Consider the following 20,839-nt stretch of genomic DNA (forward strand, 5'->3'; position numbering starts at 1 on the left):
CAGAAGTGGAGAATGGCCTGTGTGCTGACCTTAGTGAGGTGAGAGGAATGGGAGTGCAGAGCTTCCTTCCCACAGACCCAGGCAGGAGCTGGGAGTGGCTGACTCTAGCTGGAAAAGGATGAACCCAGGAATTCGGAATTCAGTCCTGGGGCAAGATTGGGAGTATGCCGCAAGGCAATGAGAGTGCTTTTTAGCAGCATTCTCCTGGGACAGTTTGGGACCCAGGAGGTGGAGCTGCTTTTGGTGGTAGTGGGGGGAAGTGCCCTGTACTCCCCAAAGACTCCACCCTGATGGCTTTGTTGTCCAGATGCCCCTCAGGACTTGGAAGTGGCATTGTTAAAACAGACTTGGTTCATTAGAGCCTACACCTGAGAGTACAGGATAGAGAGGACACCCCCCTACCCCCACCCCTGCCAAGAGGACTTTACTTAGACATTTCTGTTTGGGATTGAGGAAGGAGGAGCTAGTTGCTCTCTCCTCAAAGAATGACGTTATGTTATGCCTATACCTTTGTGTTTGTTTAAAGCCATTTGGCCACCCTGGTAATAAATTGCTGTTATGTATTCTGCAAATGCGAATTATGTTGTATTTATTTAAGAAATATTAATGTCTATTTGTTCCAGGATCCATGGCCATTTAGATTGTAAGGTCAAGGATCCTGGAAAGGTGGAATGAGAGGCCAAGCAAAGTAGAAATTTTTTGCTGTTTTTGTTTTACTAAAAGTGCCTCTGATTGAATAATGTGATTAAAGAAGATGTTCCCCACCCATTGATGGGCCTGCCCACTGAGGGAAGCTTGATTAGGGGAGTTGTTTTGTAGGAGGATCCCAAGTACCTTTTGCTTTTTGCTATTGAGGAACTGAGTCAGAGGGTCATGCCCTTTGGCTCTGAAAAGTATATAAATACTCTGAGGGTGAGGTTTTACTTTGGGGTTTAATTTTTGGAAGAAAGTTCGTGTGCCAGATGAAAGACTCTGGGAAGCTGCTAAGCAGCCCCCTGGCTTTGAAAACCCAGATGTCAGTGCTTCCCTCTCTGGTAACTATGGTCAGACAGTTGGACCTATCTGTTGATTTGTGATGTATGTATTGATTATGGTCAGATAGAGGAAGCCATATTTGTTCATCTTTGATTTCTCTGTATTCTCTCTGAAGTTCAGGGTGCTGAATTTTCCCCCTGAACTAACTGAATGACACATGTGCTTGATTAAAGTGATTGTTAACCCCCTCGGAAAAAAAAAGAAAGTTGTCATGCATCTCCAGAATTTAAAATGTGTTACAAAAAACTTATCATCAAGACTATCTGGAACTGAACAAAAAAAGAAATAGAGAACCAGATTAGTGGACAAGAAAAGAGATACCAACCAAGTATTCAATCAAACGTACAAAAAAAAAATAGGTTTTGGTAAACCCATACAAAACAACAACAGGAAAAAGATTTGATATTTAACAAATGTATTTTTGGTCAAAGTGGTTAGAATGGGTGGGAAATGGATTTAGTCCACTCTCTTACACCATAAACCTTAGTGAATTTGAAAGATGACAGACTGAAACATTAATGGAAACAATATGTAGGAATAGTGATTTTCTCTATTAAACAAACAGAAAATATAACTAGGGTCAAGAGAGATGTATTCAACTATGTTACAATAAATAATTTCCACACAACAAAGAGAAGAATTAAAAGAAAAAGAAAAATAGATTGGGAAAAATATTTATGGCAAATGACATCTCAAATGTATGAGGAACTATCAAAAATCAATAAAGGTATACCCAAGTTCACAATGAATAAATGATCAAAAGATACAAACTGTTAATTTTCTTTTTAAAATAAATTCTGTTGATATCTTGTTTTATAACACCTAAATTTCCCTTGGTGTGCTTCTTCCAAAGAATTTTTTTTAAAAGAGGAAAAAAATAAAATCAGCAAAACTGATCCATACATTTTTTTTAATCTGACAATATATGCCATGTTCCACTCTCATGTATTTCACACTTCTACAAAGGAGTGGAAGAAAGGGTCATTTCAAAGCTCATCTTTAGGGTCAAGGTTTTTCTATGTAATTTCATAATATTCATGTTTGATTATTTTAAAGTCAATTTTCAAAAGAACACACAAATTTTTAATAATCATTTGAATAAATGTTCAACCTTCCTAATAATCAGAGATGAAATGCAATATTGAAATTCATCACATCTTTCAAAGCAGGAAAAAAAGAAAAACTAAAACTTCAATGCCAGTAGGTTTGTAGAGAAACAGGTACACTCGTGCATTGCCACTAAAATTGCAAACTGAGAGAATTCTGAAGTAGAGAAGGCGAATCTAGAAGTACACAATAAAAGATACAACAGTAACCATACCTATTGACTCAACAATTCCATTGCAAGAAATACACTTGTGATACTGGGGCAGGGGGAGGATGTTTGTTCTACTATCTTCATAGGAGCACTATTTATAATTTTCTAAAAATGGAAGAAACCTAAATATCCAACAACAAATTTTTGTTACTAGAATATATTTACATGATTGACAAAATGAGAAATATATAAACAAATCTGGAAAGATCTTTATGAAATAATTTGAAGTAAAACCAGAAATAGAATACATAGTATGCTCATGTAAGTAAATGAGAATGAATGGAAAAATGAAGAATTTTGTTAGAGATTTTAAAAGGTGAGGCTAAAAAATGATGACAGTTTGTACACTGGAATTATTTTACTTAAATGCAGACAGTTACAAAGATGTCTAATTAGTTGTACTGGTGTTTGCTATTTTAATAACAAATTACTTAAATATCTTAAAAAGCATGTCCTGTTGATGGAAATATTCTTCAAATAATGCTGCAGGGATAACATTGCATTCACTATCCTAACTTGGAACAATACAAAGATTCCTTAGAGACATCCACAACAATGCAATAAAAACATTAGACCAACCACCCATTCAGGAAAACTGAAAATAAAAAAAAAAAATGCATGTAGTCCAAAATATGATATGAAGTAAGCCAATTTGTCTATCTTGGACAAGTGTTATAGATAGTTACCTTTGGGTCACAATTGAACACGAAAAAGAGATTGGACTGGATTATATTTGGGGAAACTGTGTAGTGCTTTTTTTCTTTTTTTAATAAAAATTTTATATTAACCTCCATTGACAAGTGCAGGTGTGCAACTATAAATAAAATTACAGAAGAAAAGTGCATATAATATGAAGCTTAAAATAATAGTATAAACAATGAAACATTTACATTTCTGTAAACTTGTACTATTTACCAATTAACCCTACCCAAAGGATGTGCATTAAAGTTATAGTAGTACCCACACAGTCTTGATTTTGTCATTATTTTTAAACAAACAAAAAAAAAAACCATTTACTAAACCCCTACTATGTGCAAGATATTTTGCAAGCACTGAGGATACAAAGAAGAAAATTCAAGTCAATCAATAAGCACTTATTAAGAGCCTGCTGCCTTCCAGGCACTGTGCTGTCCTTGCAGACAAGGATCTACGCTGAAGGGTTAGGGGAAGTGAAGAATACAATATGTATAAAGATAAACAAATGAAAGATAACTTGAGGAGGCAGAACACTTGGGGGGGGTGTGGAATGAGGGGAGGCTTTACAGACAAAATGAAGCCAAAATAGTTCAAATTCTGGGAGATAGAGAAAAGAGTATATTGCAGACATCAAGAGTAGTTTCTATGAATGCAATGAGCGAGATTATTTTACTTTCATTATTTATGGATTTTATTATTTATATGTGGACATATATTTATTATTTATATATGGATTTGCTGCTACTATTGTTGTTTTTAATATTCTTTTGGTCCTTCATTCTACATCGTTTCATGTCTCTTCCCATATTTCTTTCAACTCAACAATTTGTCATTTCTCATAATGTAATAATATTCCATTCAAATTAAATTTAAATTAAATTTTTTTAGCCATTCAACAACTGATGGAGCCTTCATTTTTTCTAATTCACTGGTTTGTCTGTCATGCCTGGAATTCTCTCCCTCTTCATCTCCAACTCCTGACTTCCCTAAAGTCATGGCTAAAATCCCACGTTCCTCTCAATGCCTTCTGGCTGAGATCACCACCCATTTATTCTGTATATAGCTTGTTTGTACATATTTGTTTGCATGTTGTCTCCCCCTTTAGATTATGAACTCCTTGAGGGTAGGGGTTGCTTTTGCCCTTTTTTTATATCCCCAAGCTTAGTACAGTGCCTGGAACATGGTTAACACTTAAATGTTTGCTGAATGACATAGGCTTTTCTTTGTGTTACTAAACTCTCTAGAAGTGGGACTACTGAGTGACAAGGAAAACACTTTTCAGCCACATAGGAGATAATCTGCAACAGTGTCTTAACCTGTCTCCCTGCTTCTAGTCTCTCCTCAATTTCAATCTATCCTATACATCACTATTATATTTCTTCCTAAAATACTGATTTCAACTTAACTCCTGATCAAAATCTGATAACTTCATTCAAGATTCACCACACTTTGTGGCCCCATTCTATTAATCCAATCTTATTAAAAAAGTACCCTTCAACACAAATCCATCTCAGCCACACAGATCTCCCAGCCCTGAACACATTGTACTTAATTCCAATTATAAACTTTTGCTAATAATTCCCTCCCCAACAACCCTCACACCTCCCGAAAAAATGAAGTTTTTTCCCACCTATTTTTGTAGGGTTAATTCAAGTCTCACTAGCAAGGTTTTTGCTAACCGTTTCAGGCCATGTTGATCTCCTCTCTAAATTCTAGTACTATTTATATTACCCATATCAGCCATTTAGTACTTAATTACATTCAGTCCATTGAAATTTTTTTCACATGTACCAATTTTATCTCCCCAGCTATACTAAAAACTGTAGGAGGAAATAGATCTATGTAATAGATTTCTTTTGAATTGCTTTCAGGCCCAATGCAACATTTCACACATACTAAGTGTTCAATGCATAGCAGGTAAATGAACTAATGAATGAATAATTTGGTGCTAACTGTGGGTTTTAAATGCCAGGCTAAGATATCTGTATGTTATGCTAGAAGCATTTAGGAGATAACTGACAAATTTTGAGTAGGAAGTACATGGCATGATCACATCTGCATTTCAGGAATATCAACTTGGCAACCGTGTGGAGGTCATGTTGAAGAGGATAGAAACTGAAAGTAGGGACACACTAATTGGGATACTACTCTAATAATTCCAACCAAAAAGTAATGAAGTCTTGACCTATGGGAGAGCCAAGTGAGTAGAGAAGAGGATGAAAATAAGAAATGTGGCAGAGTTAGAATCATGAAGACTTGGCAACTGATTTGGACAATTGGGTTTAAGATAAAGTAAAGAGTTAAGGGACATCTCAAAGGTTGAAAACCTAGATGATGGGAAAGATGATGATGCCATCAACACGAAAATTCTGAGATTTGTAATAATATAAGCACCTCTGATAAGGTGCTTGTAATGAAAAGATTGGCCTTCCCCAGGGTTCAGCTTTGAGATGTTTACAGACCAATCTCTTCCTCTTATTCTGGAGCTAACTCATCATTCATCTGCAGGGCCAGACCCAAGTATATGCCTTCCCAGTGAAATTCATGATTATTCAAAATATATCTCCCTAGCAATCAATACAAAGAAAAGCTAAATGAATAAAAAAAATTTATTGTACAGACTATATAACATTTGACTGTTAAGAATGGTAACACTTTTCATCACGAGTGTGATAAATTGAGTCTTACAGAATGAGCAAGCATGGATGAGTTATGTCTGATATTCATCCTAGATCTCTTTACATTATCTTTTTTGGTTTTTGCAAATCAAGCCCTTTCTAATTTCCCTATTTCTATTTAAGGTACCACCATCCTTCTAGTCACCTATGTTCACAGCCTTAGTGTGATCCTGTATTCCTCATTTTCTCTTATTCCACCTATCCAATTGGTTGCCAAATCTCATTCTTTGTAACAGCACAACATCTCTCAGTCCTTTTCTCTACTCACCAGTCTCCTCTATAATTTGGGCGCTCAGGACCTCTTGTCTCTATTACAATAGCCACCTAATTGGTTTCTCTTTCTAAGTCTTTCCATTCTATCCCCCGACCCCATGGCCAAAGTGACAGTCTTAAAAGAACAAGTCTAACTATGTTATTTTGCTGCCCTATAAACTCCAGTGCCTTCTTATTCACTCTAGGATCAAATATCATTTCATCTTTATCTCATTCTTTTAAAATTTTATATTAGTTTTATAATTATTAATACATGTATGAAATTTTAAAATAAGTAAATATACACATATTGGGGATATATGCTCAAAAATTTGTTAACAGATTATGCCATCAAAACAGTTTGGAGAACACTGGACTAGACTATCCAAACAGCCTCCTACTTACTCTCTGTGCCTCTGGTTCCTACCAACAAAAAGTCCACTCCAGTCTGGTCTACACATCACTACCAAGTTAATCTTCCTAAAACACATTTCTCATCAAGTTAATCCACAGTCAAAAGAAACCCAACCATTTCCAGTAACTCACTTATGTTGCCTCTAGAATGAAGAATAAACCTCTTAGCCTGATATACAAGGCTCTCCACAATCTAGTTCTAACCTACCTTTCTAGCCTAAATCCCACATTACTCCCCCTCAAATATTCTACACTGTAGTTAAGTTGAATTAGCAACCATTCTCTAGGCCTAGACTCTAATGCCTAGACTCTAACTAGAGATTAGCCTCAGGTAGAAAAACTGCCCTAGAGTGGGAAACTTAGAGGACTAATAGCACTTGTATGCAATAAAATGAAATATTATTATACCCTAAAAAATGAAAATATGTTGTTGTTCTTATAGGAAGAATGGGGGAGGAGGTAGAGTTTGGTGAAAGTTGTGAAGGGAGCAGCTGCGCCAAGACTCCCAAACAAGGGCCACTGGCAAGCGTGGGCAGTGAATATACCACCCTACCCTACTGTAGGCACCTGTCCAATCCACTGCTTCCTTGGAGGAGGTCACATCCTCTTTAATGCCTCTAGATGAGGTTGAGGACAGACTGACACCTACTATCATGAAATCAAAGACTAGGGATCTCAAAAATTTCAGCAATCTGTCTAAAATAATGCTGGACTGAGAGTCAGAAGACTTGTGGTCTAGAATCTGCTTTGACAGTAATTTTGGGATCTTTGTTTCCTCTGCTGAAAAACAAGGTGTGTCTCCTAAGTCTTTGGGAGATGGGCATCATTTGATTATTGAATGATTGAATTGAATTGAATTGAAATGAATTGAAATTGAACCTCAATTTCAGTAGGACGAAGATGAACTAGATAATCCTTACTCTCCCCATCAACTCTGAACATTCTGTCATGATATGTCGAAGAGTTACTATCTTTCAGCAACTCATTAAAAGCATCTATCTCTTTCCTAGAGGTTGCCAATCAACCTCCACTGTCCAATGAAAAAGCTTCTTCTGATATGCTATCTTGTCTAAGTAAAAATAAAAGGCTAAATGCATTCTATTACATGAAAGTTTCTTACAACTTTGTATGGTAAAAGATCAGAAAGAAAAATAGTAGCTTATCTGAAAATTTCAACTCTACCAATCCTCAAAATGAATTATATATTTTACTTTTTCTCCTTTTTCAGAGAAAAAAGGGAAAGCAAATGAATAAACAAATCATCTTTGATGATAACTAGCACCTAGTTATCAAGAATAACTAATTAGTTAATCTAGGAAGCTACTACATGATTCTGGACTGGCTCAAGCCACAGAATCATGATTTTCCACAGAGGAGAGGAGGGAAAGGAGAGAAGGACTTATCTCTCCTGCTCATTAACCTACTCAAAAATCTAGCAATAAATAGTAAGTTGAATATTGCAAGTAGAACTACATACAAAAAACTGATCTTCAATAATCTAACTTTCCAGGAATTTGGCTCTAATTTAGTTAGAATAGTAACCATGTCCCCTACTTCTCAAATCATGTAAAATTACTTACACTTTGAACTAGTCACAGAAAAAAAGCACATTAATAAAGCTAGACCACTAAATAAAATTATTATAAATAAATTAGGAAAGCACTATAAGATATATTTATATTTTTGTAAAGTCCAAAGTTAATAGATCATTTACAACACAAAGAACAAACTTCAATGAGCACTAGAAACAAAAACACATGGAAATGGAATGCATTTTTCAAAGTTAGCTACTAAAAGCTATAAACCATATTACAAATGCAGTGAGAGAATGAAGTCTTAAGATGGTGGCAATATAGAATACAGATGTCAGAGGTTTTGTTACTGGCAGATACATACAATAAAGACAGGAATGTGAGCCAGGAGGGTAGAAGGCAAGGGTTCCACCTTCTTTTGCTCTTGCTTAACTTCCTTTATCTTCCAATTGAAGAGGATCTTAGGGCAAATATGGATTTCCCTCTCCATGCTATTCAAAGTTCCTCTGAGTTTGTTTTGGGAGGCAGCATACTCAATTTGGATTTGAAGAACACATCCCCATAAGGAGCTAAGCAAGAATTGAGGAGTACCTAACTCTAAATCATATACTTATCTGCAACCATAGACTTCAAATCAGCACCAGACTTAGGGAGACAAAAGAATAGACTTAATTTTATCCCTGGGAGCTCTGCCTTGCTTTGTGGCTGCCCTCAGCTAGGTTTGGTGGTTCATAACATCAGTTACAGACTGAAGAGTTGTCAGCATTGCCTTGCAAGGAAGAGGCTTTCTAGTAATTACAACTTGGTAGATAGCTAAAAGGTAGCTGGAAGTCTAGCAAATGACCTTCAAAAGCCGAAATACAGAAGAAAGTAGGAAAGCTTAAAGACCACAACCAATGAATTACACCCAGAGGAGAGGATGCACCAAACGGAAGATAAATCCTGAAGAAAGCAGAAACATGACAGAAGAACAGCAAAAAAAATGGACTTTTCCAAATGTTATCAACAGCCACGTTATGCTGGAGCTGCAAGCTCTCTGGCCACGGATAAGCCCTACATGAATAAATTCCTAGTATGTGCCCCTTGACACACATTCCCTAGTCACAGGTATTCTCTACATGGGTAACCACCATGTAGATACCCTAGTCAAATGCAGTAACCTATGGGGCAATATGTATCGAAGGAAAGGGGGTGGGGGTTAATTATTACTTTATTTCCTTCTGAACCAACATGTTCTACAGCTGACTGGCAAAAGTAAACACTTTGTTGGGAACCATGAGCTATGGTTTTGAGTGGGTCGTGCCCCAAAGAGTTCCTTCTGGTGTAGCTTTTCTGGAGGTCAACAGGAAATAACCTGAATCTTGAGTTATTACTCAACAGAGCACTGCTTTGCTTTTGTCTTTGTTTCCTCAGTGCTTAGGACAATACATAGTGGATACTTAATAAACACTTACCGAATAAATGAATGAGAAAAGTAACTCCACTAAAATTCTAGTCCTATGTTGCATCTTCATCAAAGTGACACAGTTCTCAAAAGCTATACTGGCCCAAGCTGAAAAGCCTTGAATCAATGGGTTTAGCAACACACGCACTAAGCTGTTAAGTGAGAATCGGTAAGGCTAAGTTGTTAGAAGCTTTCATTGGAAGATTGACCAGCAAGTGATTAATTTTTAGACCCTTAACAACTTATGAAACCATCTACATTAAGACTTAAATCGACTTGTGATCTGCTTTGGGTGAGAGAGCACCTGCACTGATACAATTCTGGATGTTTTAAAGCATTTGAAGGAGAAAAGTTACAAATTATTTTACTACAAAGTCTTTTCCATGCTTTAATTATATGTGGTACTTCAATACCTAAATGATAAGTATTCATTTTTTCCTTCTCTCTCAACAAGATTAGAAGCAAATTCGATTTAATTTCCAAACCACAACTATGTCACACCAACTTCCACTACCATATCACACAAACTGAAGCACTAGAGTAAAAGCAATTCCCTTTTGTAGTACCCAGGTTTCTTGTACAGTTACAATAGGAGAAGCCCAGCACAATTATCCATAACTGTCCCAACTTTCATTTAAATCCTGATTATACTTTATAAACATGTCAAAAAGTAACAGAAAGAATAAACTCTTTCCAAGAAGATTAGAAGAAGAAAGAGATAGGCCAAAATGAATTCAAAAGCCTTTACTGAGGAACTTGGAAAATAGGTGACATAATTTAGATGACACCTTGTAGTATATCCAAAAAAAAGTTATATTTATGAAAAAAAATAACAAGTACTAGCACATATACTATACTTTGGTACAATTGTTTCTTCAGTATTTGAAGAATACATAATTGCTTCTATCACAGCTCCTACTTAAATGACTTTACTTACATGAAAAGTAACATAAGCTTTTGGAGGGAATTGGAAAGACACATTTATTGAAACTCACACAACCTTGCTATATTACTCAAAATTAATGAGACTATAATACATTCCAAGTTCCTTCCTGTCTGTTTCCACTCCACTCACACAGTCACTATCCTTGATTAATTCCTTATCATCTCTTTTTTGGGCTACTAGAATAACCTCCTAATTTGTCTTATGACTTCTGTCTCCTTCTCCAATACACAGCTACCAAAATCATCGACTCAGACGTAAGTCTGACCATATTACTTCCCTCCCCAACAGCTTCCTACTACCTCTGAAATAAGATACAAAGTCTTGTCATTCAAGGCCCTCTGTACTCTAACTCCTACCTGTAACTGTGTTCCAACCAGATTGGAATGCCAGCTGTTCTATAAACTCAATATTTCTTTTTCACCCTCATGGTTCATACAGGCCATTCCTCATGCTTACAATCCACTCTCCCCTCATCTCACGTCTGTCAAAAGCTCTGTCTTCCTTAAGCCTCTGTTCATTTAACACCTCCTCAGGGAAGCCTTCCAAGTGGCTAATACTCTGTCCTTCCTCAAATTGCCTTGTATTTACTAAGCTGTGTTCATGTTGCATTTCTTCCCCAGGTAGAAAGTAAGCTCCTTACAGGCAGATTCTGTGATTTGAGGGGGGTTTTCCTTTTTATTGCCTATGTCTATCAAAGTGCCTGAACATAATAGGAACTTAAGAAATGTTTATTAAATTGAATGACTCATATTCATATAGTACTTCACTGTTCACAAAACCCTTCCTTCAGAACAACCCTGTGAAGTAAGTAGGTATTACGCCTCCATTACAAATGAAGAAACTGAAGCCCAAAGAGTCAAATAAAGTGACTTGCCTATGGTTAGTAAAAAGTAGAAAAACCAGGACTGAAGCCCAGATTGTTCTTTTTATGATACTGTTCAGAGTACCACTACTTCCTGGACAAATGAAACCAAGAGGTACATAATTATAAATAAATCAGATGACTTCATAGAAATTTGTCCTAAATTTCTTTTTCCTTTTTCATTTTTATCTCAAGTTCTGTGTTTCTTCCACCTGATGTAATTCCCTTTCTTCTCTTTATATAAACAACACCAAATCCAGCAAACCTTCCCCTTGACATCAGTTTTCAAAGCCAAATTCTAATTTTAAAAAATGTCCTGGGTTCAAATTTAAACAGTTGCTTGGCAACTGTTGTTGGTGACAACAACAAAATGTGTATGGGACCATAGGCTAGACAACAAGCTTCCAGGTACTGACCCGGAAGTTCTTTGTCTTGGTCCATTCCAGCTGGCAGCTCATACTGTATGATGTGTTCTGTCTCAGTCACATCAATGGATCAGAGAAGATATGTGTCAATGTATACAAGTGCTAAGTTTTCATGTGGGCCTCCAATCTCTCATCAGCTGGCAGAAAGCACAAGTGTAGAGACTGTGCTGCTAATTGGAGGACTGGACACGGAAAGTAGAAGGAAGAGGGGTCTCTCTGCATATTGGATATTAGGCAGTAGTGGATAATGGATGAAAGAAAACATTTCAACTCAAAGAAATTTTTTAAACATTTACTTAATGAAAGGCACTAGGGATACAAAGATGAAAAAAGACACAGTTCCTTCTCTTAAGGAACTTATAGTCAATGGAGATATGGCATGTGGGCAAATAACACAAAGCAGGATGTGGTAACTCCGAAGAAGGAATCCCCTAAAAATAGCATTAAACATATAAGGATAATTTCAGCTGAACATAGCACAGAAAACTCCAGATTATGATGATTCAAAAGTAGCTCATGTTTATAATAGTACCTAACAGTTTACAGAGCAATTTCTTCACAAAACTTTAAAAACCTGTGGTGCAGATAGCACAACTATTATTAGTCCCATTTTAGAGATGAGGAAACATGTTCAGAGAGGACAAGTGACTTACTTGTCTATGGTTACATGCCCAATAAATAGCAGAGCCAGGAACAATGGCTGCCAACCATATGGGCAGGGAAGCATGTGCTTCCAGGTCCAGGTGGACACTGACCACCCAATAACATTCAATTTATGGGCAGACCTTGAGTGACACATTCATGCTCAAAGCAAACTGTTCCAACAACCAGCACTTGGCTCAGAATCAAAGTCATCAGCTGACACATCCACACAGGTCTGAGACTAGAAAACCTCTATTTCGAGTCTCAAAAAAATCAGGGTCAGGTGACTACTGAAGTGAAGAGACTCCTGGACCAGTGGGAAGCATCAGTTTAGACCTGTTTTGTGTGAGAATTCTCACATGCATCATCATTACAGCAGGTAATGAAGACTTCTACCCAAACACAGGCAGACAATCCTCCACCCTCATTCCTCTGGAAACCTAAACCTTAGCTGTCAAAATCTGGTTTAAATGTCTTTGAAGATCATCTGTATCTCTTTACAAATATTTTGCTGTTTCAATTTCACTAAATCAATGGGGCCTTCTCCCATCCCAATTATTATGTAGTGAGGATTTGCCATGGTTGGTAGCACTTTACAAACTGTAACACTTACTTACAGATTATGATACTCCCAAAGAAATAATTACTTCTGATTCTGAAACAGAAGCTGATATTTAATATTATAAATCAACATTCTAGATTCAGAACTAGTTGCTCATCTTTATTTAAACCTCTCTCTTTTTCTTGGGTTAATCTAGTTGTTTTCAAAGTTATAAAAATGACAAGAGTTTTGAGAAGAATGTCTTACTTTAAAAGGAATTTGTTAGCTATTTTTGAGGGACTTTAAGATAACAAGACTTGGGAAATTTATTTTGCATTTTCTTGAATCTTCAGTATGACAACAACTTTCCAAGGAGAACAAGAGTTCTTAACACGAGGCACCCAGGTTCTGTATACAGATTTCAGGGGGAGGTGTATATAAACTTGGATAAAAAAAACATCTTTATTTCAATATAATTGGTTTCTTTTGTGACTGTATGCATATGTAACGCATTTAAAAACATGATTCTGAGAAGGGGTCCACAGGCTTCACCAGTCTGTCAAAGGAGTCCATGATGCAGAAAAAGTTAAGAACTTCTTAACTAAAACATATTTTCTAAAAATACTCAGTTTTCTCTGTGAGTTTATAGCAATTGAGAGCCTTAGTTTTGTTTCCATATTATCTGAGAGCAGGAAATGAAGTGTTTTCTGTCAGAGTTGCATCAACTCCATTTCATTCATGGCCCTTTGTCTTTGTTCTTTGGCCCAAGGAAATGCTAAACCCTTACAATTGCCTCCTACTAGGGTTCCCAGGTCCCCTACGATAGTTTTCATAAGGCTGCTCAAATTTTCTCTTTTTCCAGTCACTTCAACCATCCCATCCCCCCATGTTAAAGTTCCAGAGTGTTTTCTCATTGCTTTTTGGATCAAATTCAAAATCTTTGCAGCACAGCACTTTAAATCACTTCATCAGCGCCTGATAGTGGAAAAAGCACTGAAGCTGGAAGACCTGAGCTGCAGTCTCCACCAGGGTCCTCTCTGTGTCTATCTTTCTATGTTTTAATTCCCTCTTCTAGTAAATGGGCATAACAAACAATATATGTACTAATCTACCTCATAAGATGGTTAAAAGATAAGTTGTGGGTTGTTGGGTTGTGTTTTTTTGAGGTAGTAGAAAGAACTAGGAAACCTGGATTTGACTGAGTCCTAGGTCTGCCTCTTATTAGCCAGGACTATGGTCAAGTTGTTTCGTTTTTCTATACCTCAGTTTCCTCATCTGTCAAATGGAGAAAATATTACCTACATTAACTACTTTATAATGTTCCTCTAAGGAAAACTTTCTATAAACTCTAAATAAGGGCTTTGTAGTGTCTGCTGGTGACTAGGATATGTCATTCCATTACCAAAGCAGAGCAAAGGGTAACCAAAGAGAAAGACAGACAGACAGACAGATAAGACAGATATAGAGCTGTATATATTTCTACACATGCCACAAAACAGTGTTTCAATTAACATCATTTCACAAAATATCATTAATACATGACCAAACCACACTGTCACCAAACACCATTGAAATGTATTCATTCAAATAAAAACTTTAAGACATTTGTAACATTGAATCTACAGAATAAAATACCCTCTCTTAATACTGTTTCACTTGTATTTTCAGGGAACTATTACATTAATTGCCCATCTTGAATTTCTAGCCCTAACAGTTAATTTTTCTGCATCAGACACAATACAATCTTGTAACATAAATTAGCCCCCCCAAAAACATACAGAATGCTAAAGTGGCTCTAGGAATATTTATGTACTGTTGCTCTTCAGTCGTTCAGTTGTGTCTGACTCTTTGTGACCCCATGGACCATTTTGTCCATGGGGTTTTCTTGGCAAAGATACTGGAGTCGTTTGCCATTTCCTTTTCCAGTAGATTAATACAAACAGAGGTTAAGTAACCTGCCCAGGGTCACACAGCCAGTAAGTGTCTGGAACCAGCTTTGAACGCAGGTCTCCCGGACTCCAGGTCCAACACTCTATCCACTAAGTCACATGGCTGTCTCCTATATTTATATAATTCCCCACTCTAAAAATTTAAGTTTATGAAATCTCTATTTTAAAATGTCCAAAATGTACTGTCAAAGAATTTGCTACAACTTCATACTTTAATTATTATGTTAGAAGGAATAAGGAAGTTTGTTGCATCCTACTTAAAAAAGTCATAAAATAAATAAATTGTCCTGGGGGCGGGGGAGACCGGGGGAAGGTAGAGGAATTTGTGAGAGGCCACAAAAGCATAGGTTGAAGATATAGAAAAGCATGCTTATTTCAGTTTGCTGGAGAATAGATAAATAAAAAGAGATCCGTTTAAAAAAATATACCTAACTGGAACAAAACTAAGTCAAAGACAAAGGACAATGCTGGTATCACATTATTTTTTTTAAAAAAAACTTTTTCTTTGTCTCTGTTAAGAATCTATAAACTACAAAAGTGGAAAGTAGCATGCACTATCACAATCACTCTACGATGTGGACTTGCTTAATTGTTTCCAGAGAATGTACTTTCTAGGGGATTTCTTGGGGTGTTTGTTGGATAGTTTTTTGTATCAGAATTAAATCTACCGATAAATTTTTAAAAGAAAAGAAATACTTAACCTTCCAAGTTTACAATGTTTAGGGTAAAAAGAAAAACACACCAAACATACGTGATTTGGAATGTTTTTGTCTGCTCTAAGTGCCTCATTCTAAAAAGTGAAATTAACATTTCAACATACAAGATTTAACACCCCCTCCAAAGGTGAGTTTCAACTATTCAATGACTCCAGTTTGTAAATACTCCATGATCACTCTTGTTTTTTAAATCCTCCCTTTTTTCATTGCCTAGAACCTGTCGGGCAATAAGTGAATTGATTAAGTGAATAAAAATCAAAACACCACATGCAAAAAAGAGAAGCAGGAGTAATGCTTCATAACCTTACTTTGCCTGTGCCCTGCAGAATGAAAAGCCAGGCACCAAACTATCAAGCATAAAGGTTCTGAGCTTAGCAAAAAATATTTCAATGAGCTACAAAGTGTAATTTCAAACCTTGCCAATTAAGTCCTTCATATTGCCTGTCAAACATATTTTCACTGAGTTCAAGTTTCTTAAAATTATTTCTCTACAGTCCCTTAATTTAAAAAATTACCACAGTAAACTTGGAGGCAGGAAAGTGTCAAAGATCAAGCAAATATTTTTTTTTTTTGCCAGATAGTAGAATATTATAGAAGTGTCAATGGACTTGTATGTGTCCCACCACAATCATGGAAGTCAGAGCTGCAAAAGACCTTAGAGATCACTGAAATGCAACAGCCTCATTTTATAAATGAGTGAAGTTAAATCCCAACACCTTATATAAAGAATAATAGAAAGTACCCAAAAGCAACAGGGTATTTTGAAAGTGATAAATCTCATCAGTTATTGATACCTACTACCTACAAATCAGTACAATGTAAGCTCCTACAAGGCAGGGTCTGTATCTTTTTTGGCTTCAGATTCCCACCACCCAGTATGACATTTTCACATGACAGACATTTAATAAATGTTTGAATGAATAAGGTTTATATTCATTCCTTTCCTTAATACATTCACATTATACAATGTCTTAACACCACAAATCACAGTTATTTTATGAATAGAAGGTTCTGTAAGTAACTTTTCAAACAATATACTTCCCTATCTATGTACATTTCGTAAATAGGATTTTCCTCCCAGTTAAGAATTGAGTGAAAACAGAGAGGTTATATAAAAGAACAAGTTTAGAAATGTGGCACGTAAATTAAACTGTTTATTCTCAGGACCACTTTTATGAAATTCTTTATTCCCTAAGCTGTTCAAACCTATGCCCTATACTGCAAAATGACACTAAATAAAAGCAAATCAAGAAAAATAGCAACACTAAGGCTATACAGATCTTTACTTAAGGCTAACTATGATTAAAAAGATTTGTGGCTTTGATGCACTAGAAGTCTCAAAATTCTTTAAAAAGAAAGCTAGAATCCACACATCTACAATTAATACAAATAAATACAATAATAATAGCTTGAATTTTTATTATACTTTTCAAAACGTTTTCACATATCATTTGTTTTTTATTACAACCTTGCAGAAGGTGATGATACCATCCTCATTTTTGCAGATGAGGAAACTGAGGCCTAAAGGAGATTTATGACTTCCCCAAAATTTTAAGAAACTAAAAGACAATCTTTCTGGCATGACTGATAAGCAATCCTGTCTTTGGGGAACAAAATGTTTTAAAATATGAAGTGAAATGGTAAGTTTCAAAAGTTCTTAATTATGTTGAATAATATCTTCCAACCTGCCTACCATGTGATTTTAGAAGCTTATGGGGAAATAAAAGCTACTGTATACTTTAAAATCATCCTTCTTTCTAAAAGTCTTACCTGTGTCAGCACTGTTGTTGATACCTAAATCATAAGAGCAAAAGTCAAATTGATTTTGAGGTACTGATAACTAAAATTATACTAGGACAATTGATCAGCCACAGGGAATGGAAAGACAGAAATACACATACCTTTCAACTGGTCAGCAACAACGCTCTGGCCAACTCGTTCAATAACTTTCCCATCCTCCATTTCATAACGATCATCTAAATATTTTGCTGTAGCCTCCGAAATATGAACCTTGCCAGCCACACCCAGCTGCTCCATAAGATTGGCTAAGTTCACATCATTTGACCACACGTCAAATTTAAACCTCCTCATGCCCAGAATGCCACATAAAACTGTCCCAGTGTGAACCCCAACTCGCATGTTCACCATTTCTTTCTTCTCCTGGCAGAACTGTTCGATGGCTTTAATCATGCCCAAACCCATTTCGATGCAGCAATAGGCATGATCAGCTCTGGGTTCTGGACACCCCGCTACACAATAATAGCAGTCACCCAGAGTACTTATTTTCTCACATTTTGTATCTTCACATAAACGGTCAAAACGACCAAACAAATCATTCAGGAGACCCACTAGGGCATGAGCAGACTTGTTGGCACTCATTTTAGTGAAACCAACAATATCTGCAAACAAAATGCTCACTTGTTCAATTTGCTGCATCTTAAAAGGACGAAATATTATGGGAGTTTTCTGTATGGAAGACTTTTTCTTCCTATTCTTGGGGCTTGAGGTGGCGTGGCGTTTGACTGAGTTCTCACTTTCATCATCCCCCTGCTTCATTAAGTCATCAGCTATGATTCTTGGCATCACAGAGTGAATCATTCGCTCTTTCAGGGCTTTTTCTACCTCCAAGTCTTTCCCATGCATAATTGATTGTCCCACTTTAAGGAATGTGCTCCTTGATCTAACTTCAGACATGATAAATAAGTGAATCCCAATAGCATGAATACATATGTGGAGCAAAGCTTTGCTTAGCAACTCCCAGTGCATCGATCTCATTCCAGATGAGGGGAAACAGCATTCATCTCGGAAATGATACCCAAAGAGCTCAAAAAGAATAGAATAGGCTACTCCCAAAAACAAGCTTAAATATAGAGGTAAGTGCATAACAGCATAGAGTAACAAGAGCACTTCAATGCACATTGAAAAACTGCCTACTTGAGATAAGCAAGTATCTGTGGATACAGCAAGGGGAGTATGATTGGAGCTGTCATCACTTCCTGAGAGAGGTGTCAAAACCTGAAACTGTGAAGCTAGAGTCAGAGTAAAAACCAGGAGAATGAGGATCAGTGAGGTCCACACATAGTGCCGAGCATAATGTTTTGTGAAGGTAAATAGAAAAAAACACACACACACCAAAAGGAAGCACAGAGTTGGTACCACAAAGACAATCAGTTTAGATTGCATGTGGATACCAAAATAGATGCCCCAAAGAAGACAGGCCACGCCAATGTAGAAGACAGCATAGCGGAACCTGCGTTGGGTCTGTGGAAAGCACCTTTCCATACAAGCCTCCTCTAGGTTGGTAGAGTCAAATTTAGGGTTCCACCATCGACTAGAAGCTCTCTCAAAAAGCTGTGGCAGTTTCTTTTTCCTGCGGAGGCCTCGGCTTCCACCTCCAGTTCTCCTAGGAATCCCTCCTGATTCACCTGAGCTGCTACAACTGGAGGAGATGCTATACTTGCAGTGTTTGGGGTGAGGGTTGGAGGAACAGCCCAAATGCTGCTTGGGGTTGATTTTCACCCGGACACTGTTGCTGTCTCCACTGGAGTCACAGCTTACCTCGGTGCTGTGGTGATGCAGCAGCTGCTGGTGTGGAGGGGAAGCCATGTTGACAAATCTCTTAAAGGTCACTGGTAGTTATTAAAATAATTTTGATTATATCACTGTTTCTACATATACATATATAAGAGTGAAACCGCTAAAAGATCAGCTAAACTTTTTAAACACTGGTTATCCACCCCTGGGTGTTTTCAATGTCTTGGTGAGTTCTCACCATATGCTCACAGCATTTGCTGGCTAATGTCCTAATCAGTGCTTGGACTGCTCAGGTTCAAGCAAGAAAGTAAAAATGCAGTCTTAAAAAGACCCACGTATTCATGAAAGATGCTGGAATATGTATTACCGACTTGCTATTTCCCAGTTTCTCTCTCCTGACTTTGACCCTTCTGGTAGTGGATCGCACCGTGTTACTTTCCTTCCTCCTACACAGTCCTTTTCCAACAAACGGCAAATCTTTGGAGAAGTCCAAATCTTGATCACTCTCAGCATAGCAATCTCCTTTCGGAAAACAACTCTCTATCCTTGGAGCACTTCATCCTCCGAGGGGAAAAAAAATTTTAAAAAAAGACGGAAAAAGTAATGCAGTAAAAAAAAATAACGAAAAAAACAAACAAAAAACAACAGAGAAGCCTCGCTCCTTCTTTCCTCTACATTAAAGGCGCCGTTGTGACAATGACAACGCTCCTTCCAATCGCTGTAGGACCATCCTCCGCTCCCAACGATGACTTGAAGAAGGACTGAGTCCAAGCCCAAGAGGCTGCCGGCTCCCTCCTTATTCCTTGCAGCTGGGGAGCTTCGTTTCACCGCCTACTCTCTGCTCGATCCCTGCAGAGTCGCGTCGGGCGAAGGGCTGGGGGTGGGCCAAGAGAGCGGGTGTCCCTCTCCGCAGTCAGGCAGAGTTTGCAGCAGGGACCTGGCGCCCCAAGCCCGGGCGGGGGTAGCGGGGGCCCCGCAGGCAAGAGCACGCTGCCCCCCTTCCCGGCCCGAGGCCGGCTGCGGGTTCCTGCCCTCCCACGTCGGGGCAGGCGGCTGCCCCCCAGTCTTTTTCCCGTCTAGCGGGGCCTGGTTCCCGGCGGCTGCGGCGCCCCGCGCTTTCCTGACCTCCGCGTCCCGGCTCCCGGCGCTAAGGATCTGGGGGGGAGGTATGAAGGGGGAGGGGGAAGCTCACGCCCGGCTGCGCCCGAGTCCGAGGATGCGGGGACCCGAGCTTCGCCTCTTCGGAGCGGTTCCTCCTCCCACGGCTTCCGCGGCGGTGAGGCAGAGCCCCGGCTTCGCCGCCCGCACTCAGGCGCTGCCCGTGGCGACGCGAGGGACCAGCGTGCCCGGCGGGGGAGCTGGGGGGAAGCCCGGCCCGGCGGGGGACCTGAGGGCCGCCCGTGCCGGGGGCGAGGAGAGGGCGGACTCCGCGGGCGCAGCCGCTGCCGCAGAGCCCCGGGCTCCCTTAGGGCGTCTTCCCCGCGGCCCCAGCGGAGGGAGCCTCCAGCCACTCGCCGCCTGGCTTCACTCCCCGGGGGCTGCCGCCGGGAGCCGGAGCCGGAGATGCCGCTGCAGCCGCGGCCGCCTGCGCTGCTCCTGCCGCTGGGCTGGATGCCGCCGACGCTTCATGTCGGAGGAGCGGCCACCGCCACCATCTTCTCCCCCCTCCCGCTGTCACTGACAGCCTCGCGCCCGCGCGCCGCCCCTCGCCCCTCCGAGCGCGCACGCGCAGCACGGTCACGCCACTTCCCGGGCCGCGAGTCGGGCCGCTCGCTCTCCCCCGCAGGCGCGGCAGGCGCGCGCTCTCCGGCTCTCCCTCCTGGGGGCGCGCGCGCGTCCCCGCCCCGGGGGACCC

The 20,839-nt window shown here is 39.0% G+C and overlaps 1 protein-coding gene across 2 annotated transcripts in view; it reads right to left on the reverse strand.

Moving 5' to 3' along the window:
- Nucleotides 1-20,635, reverse strand: part of ADCY9 (adenylate cyclase 9) — a 165,421-nt gene extending 144,786 nt beyond the window's left edge. For both annotated transcript variants that reach the window (XM_072603319.1, XM_072603308.1), the window contains exon 1: nt 17,352-20,635. In XM_072603319.1, the coding sequence (XP_072459420.1) occupies nt 17,352-19,056 (1,705 nt within the window). In that variant the 5' untranslated portion in view covers nt 19,057-20,635. The remainder of the gene's footprint in view (nt 1-17,351) is intronic.
- Nucleotides 20,636-20,839: the final 204 nt, after the last annotated feature.

This window comes from Notamacropus eugenii, chromosome 1 (assembly GCF_028372415.1).
Source record: "Notamacropus eugenii isolate mMacEug1 chromosome 1, mMacEug1.pri_v2, whole genome shotgun sequence".
NCBI classification, from domain to species: domain Eukaryota; kingdom Metazoa; phylum Chordata; class Mammalia; order Diprotodontia; family Macropodidae; genus Notamacropus; species Notamacropus eugenii.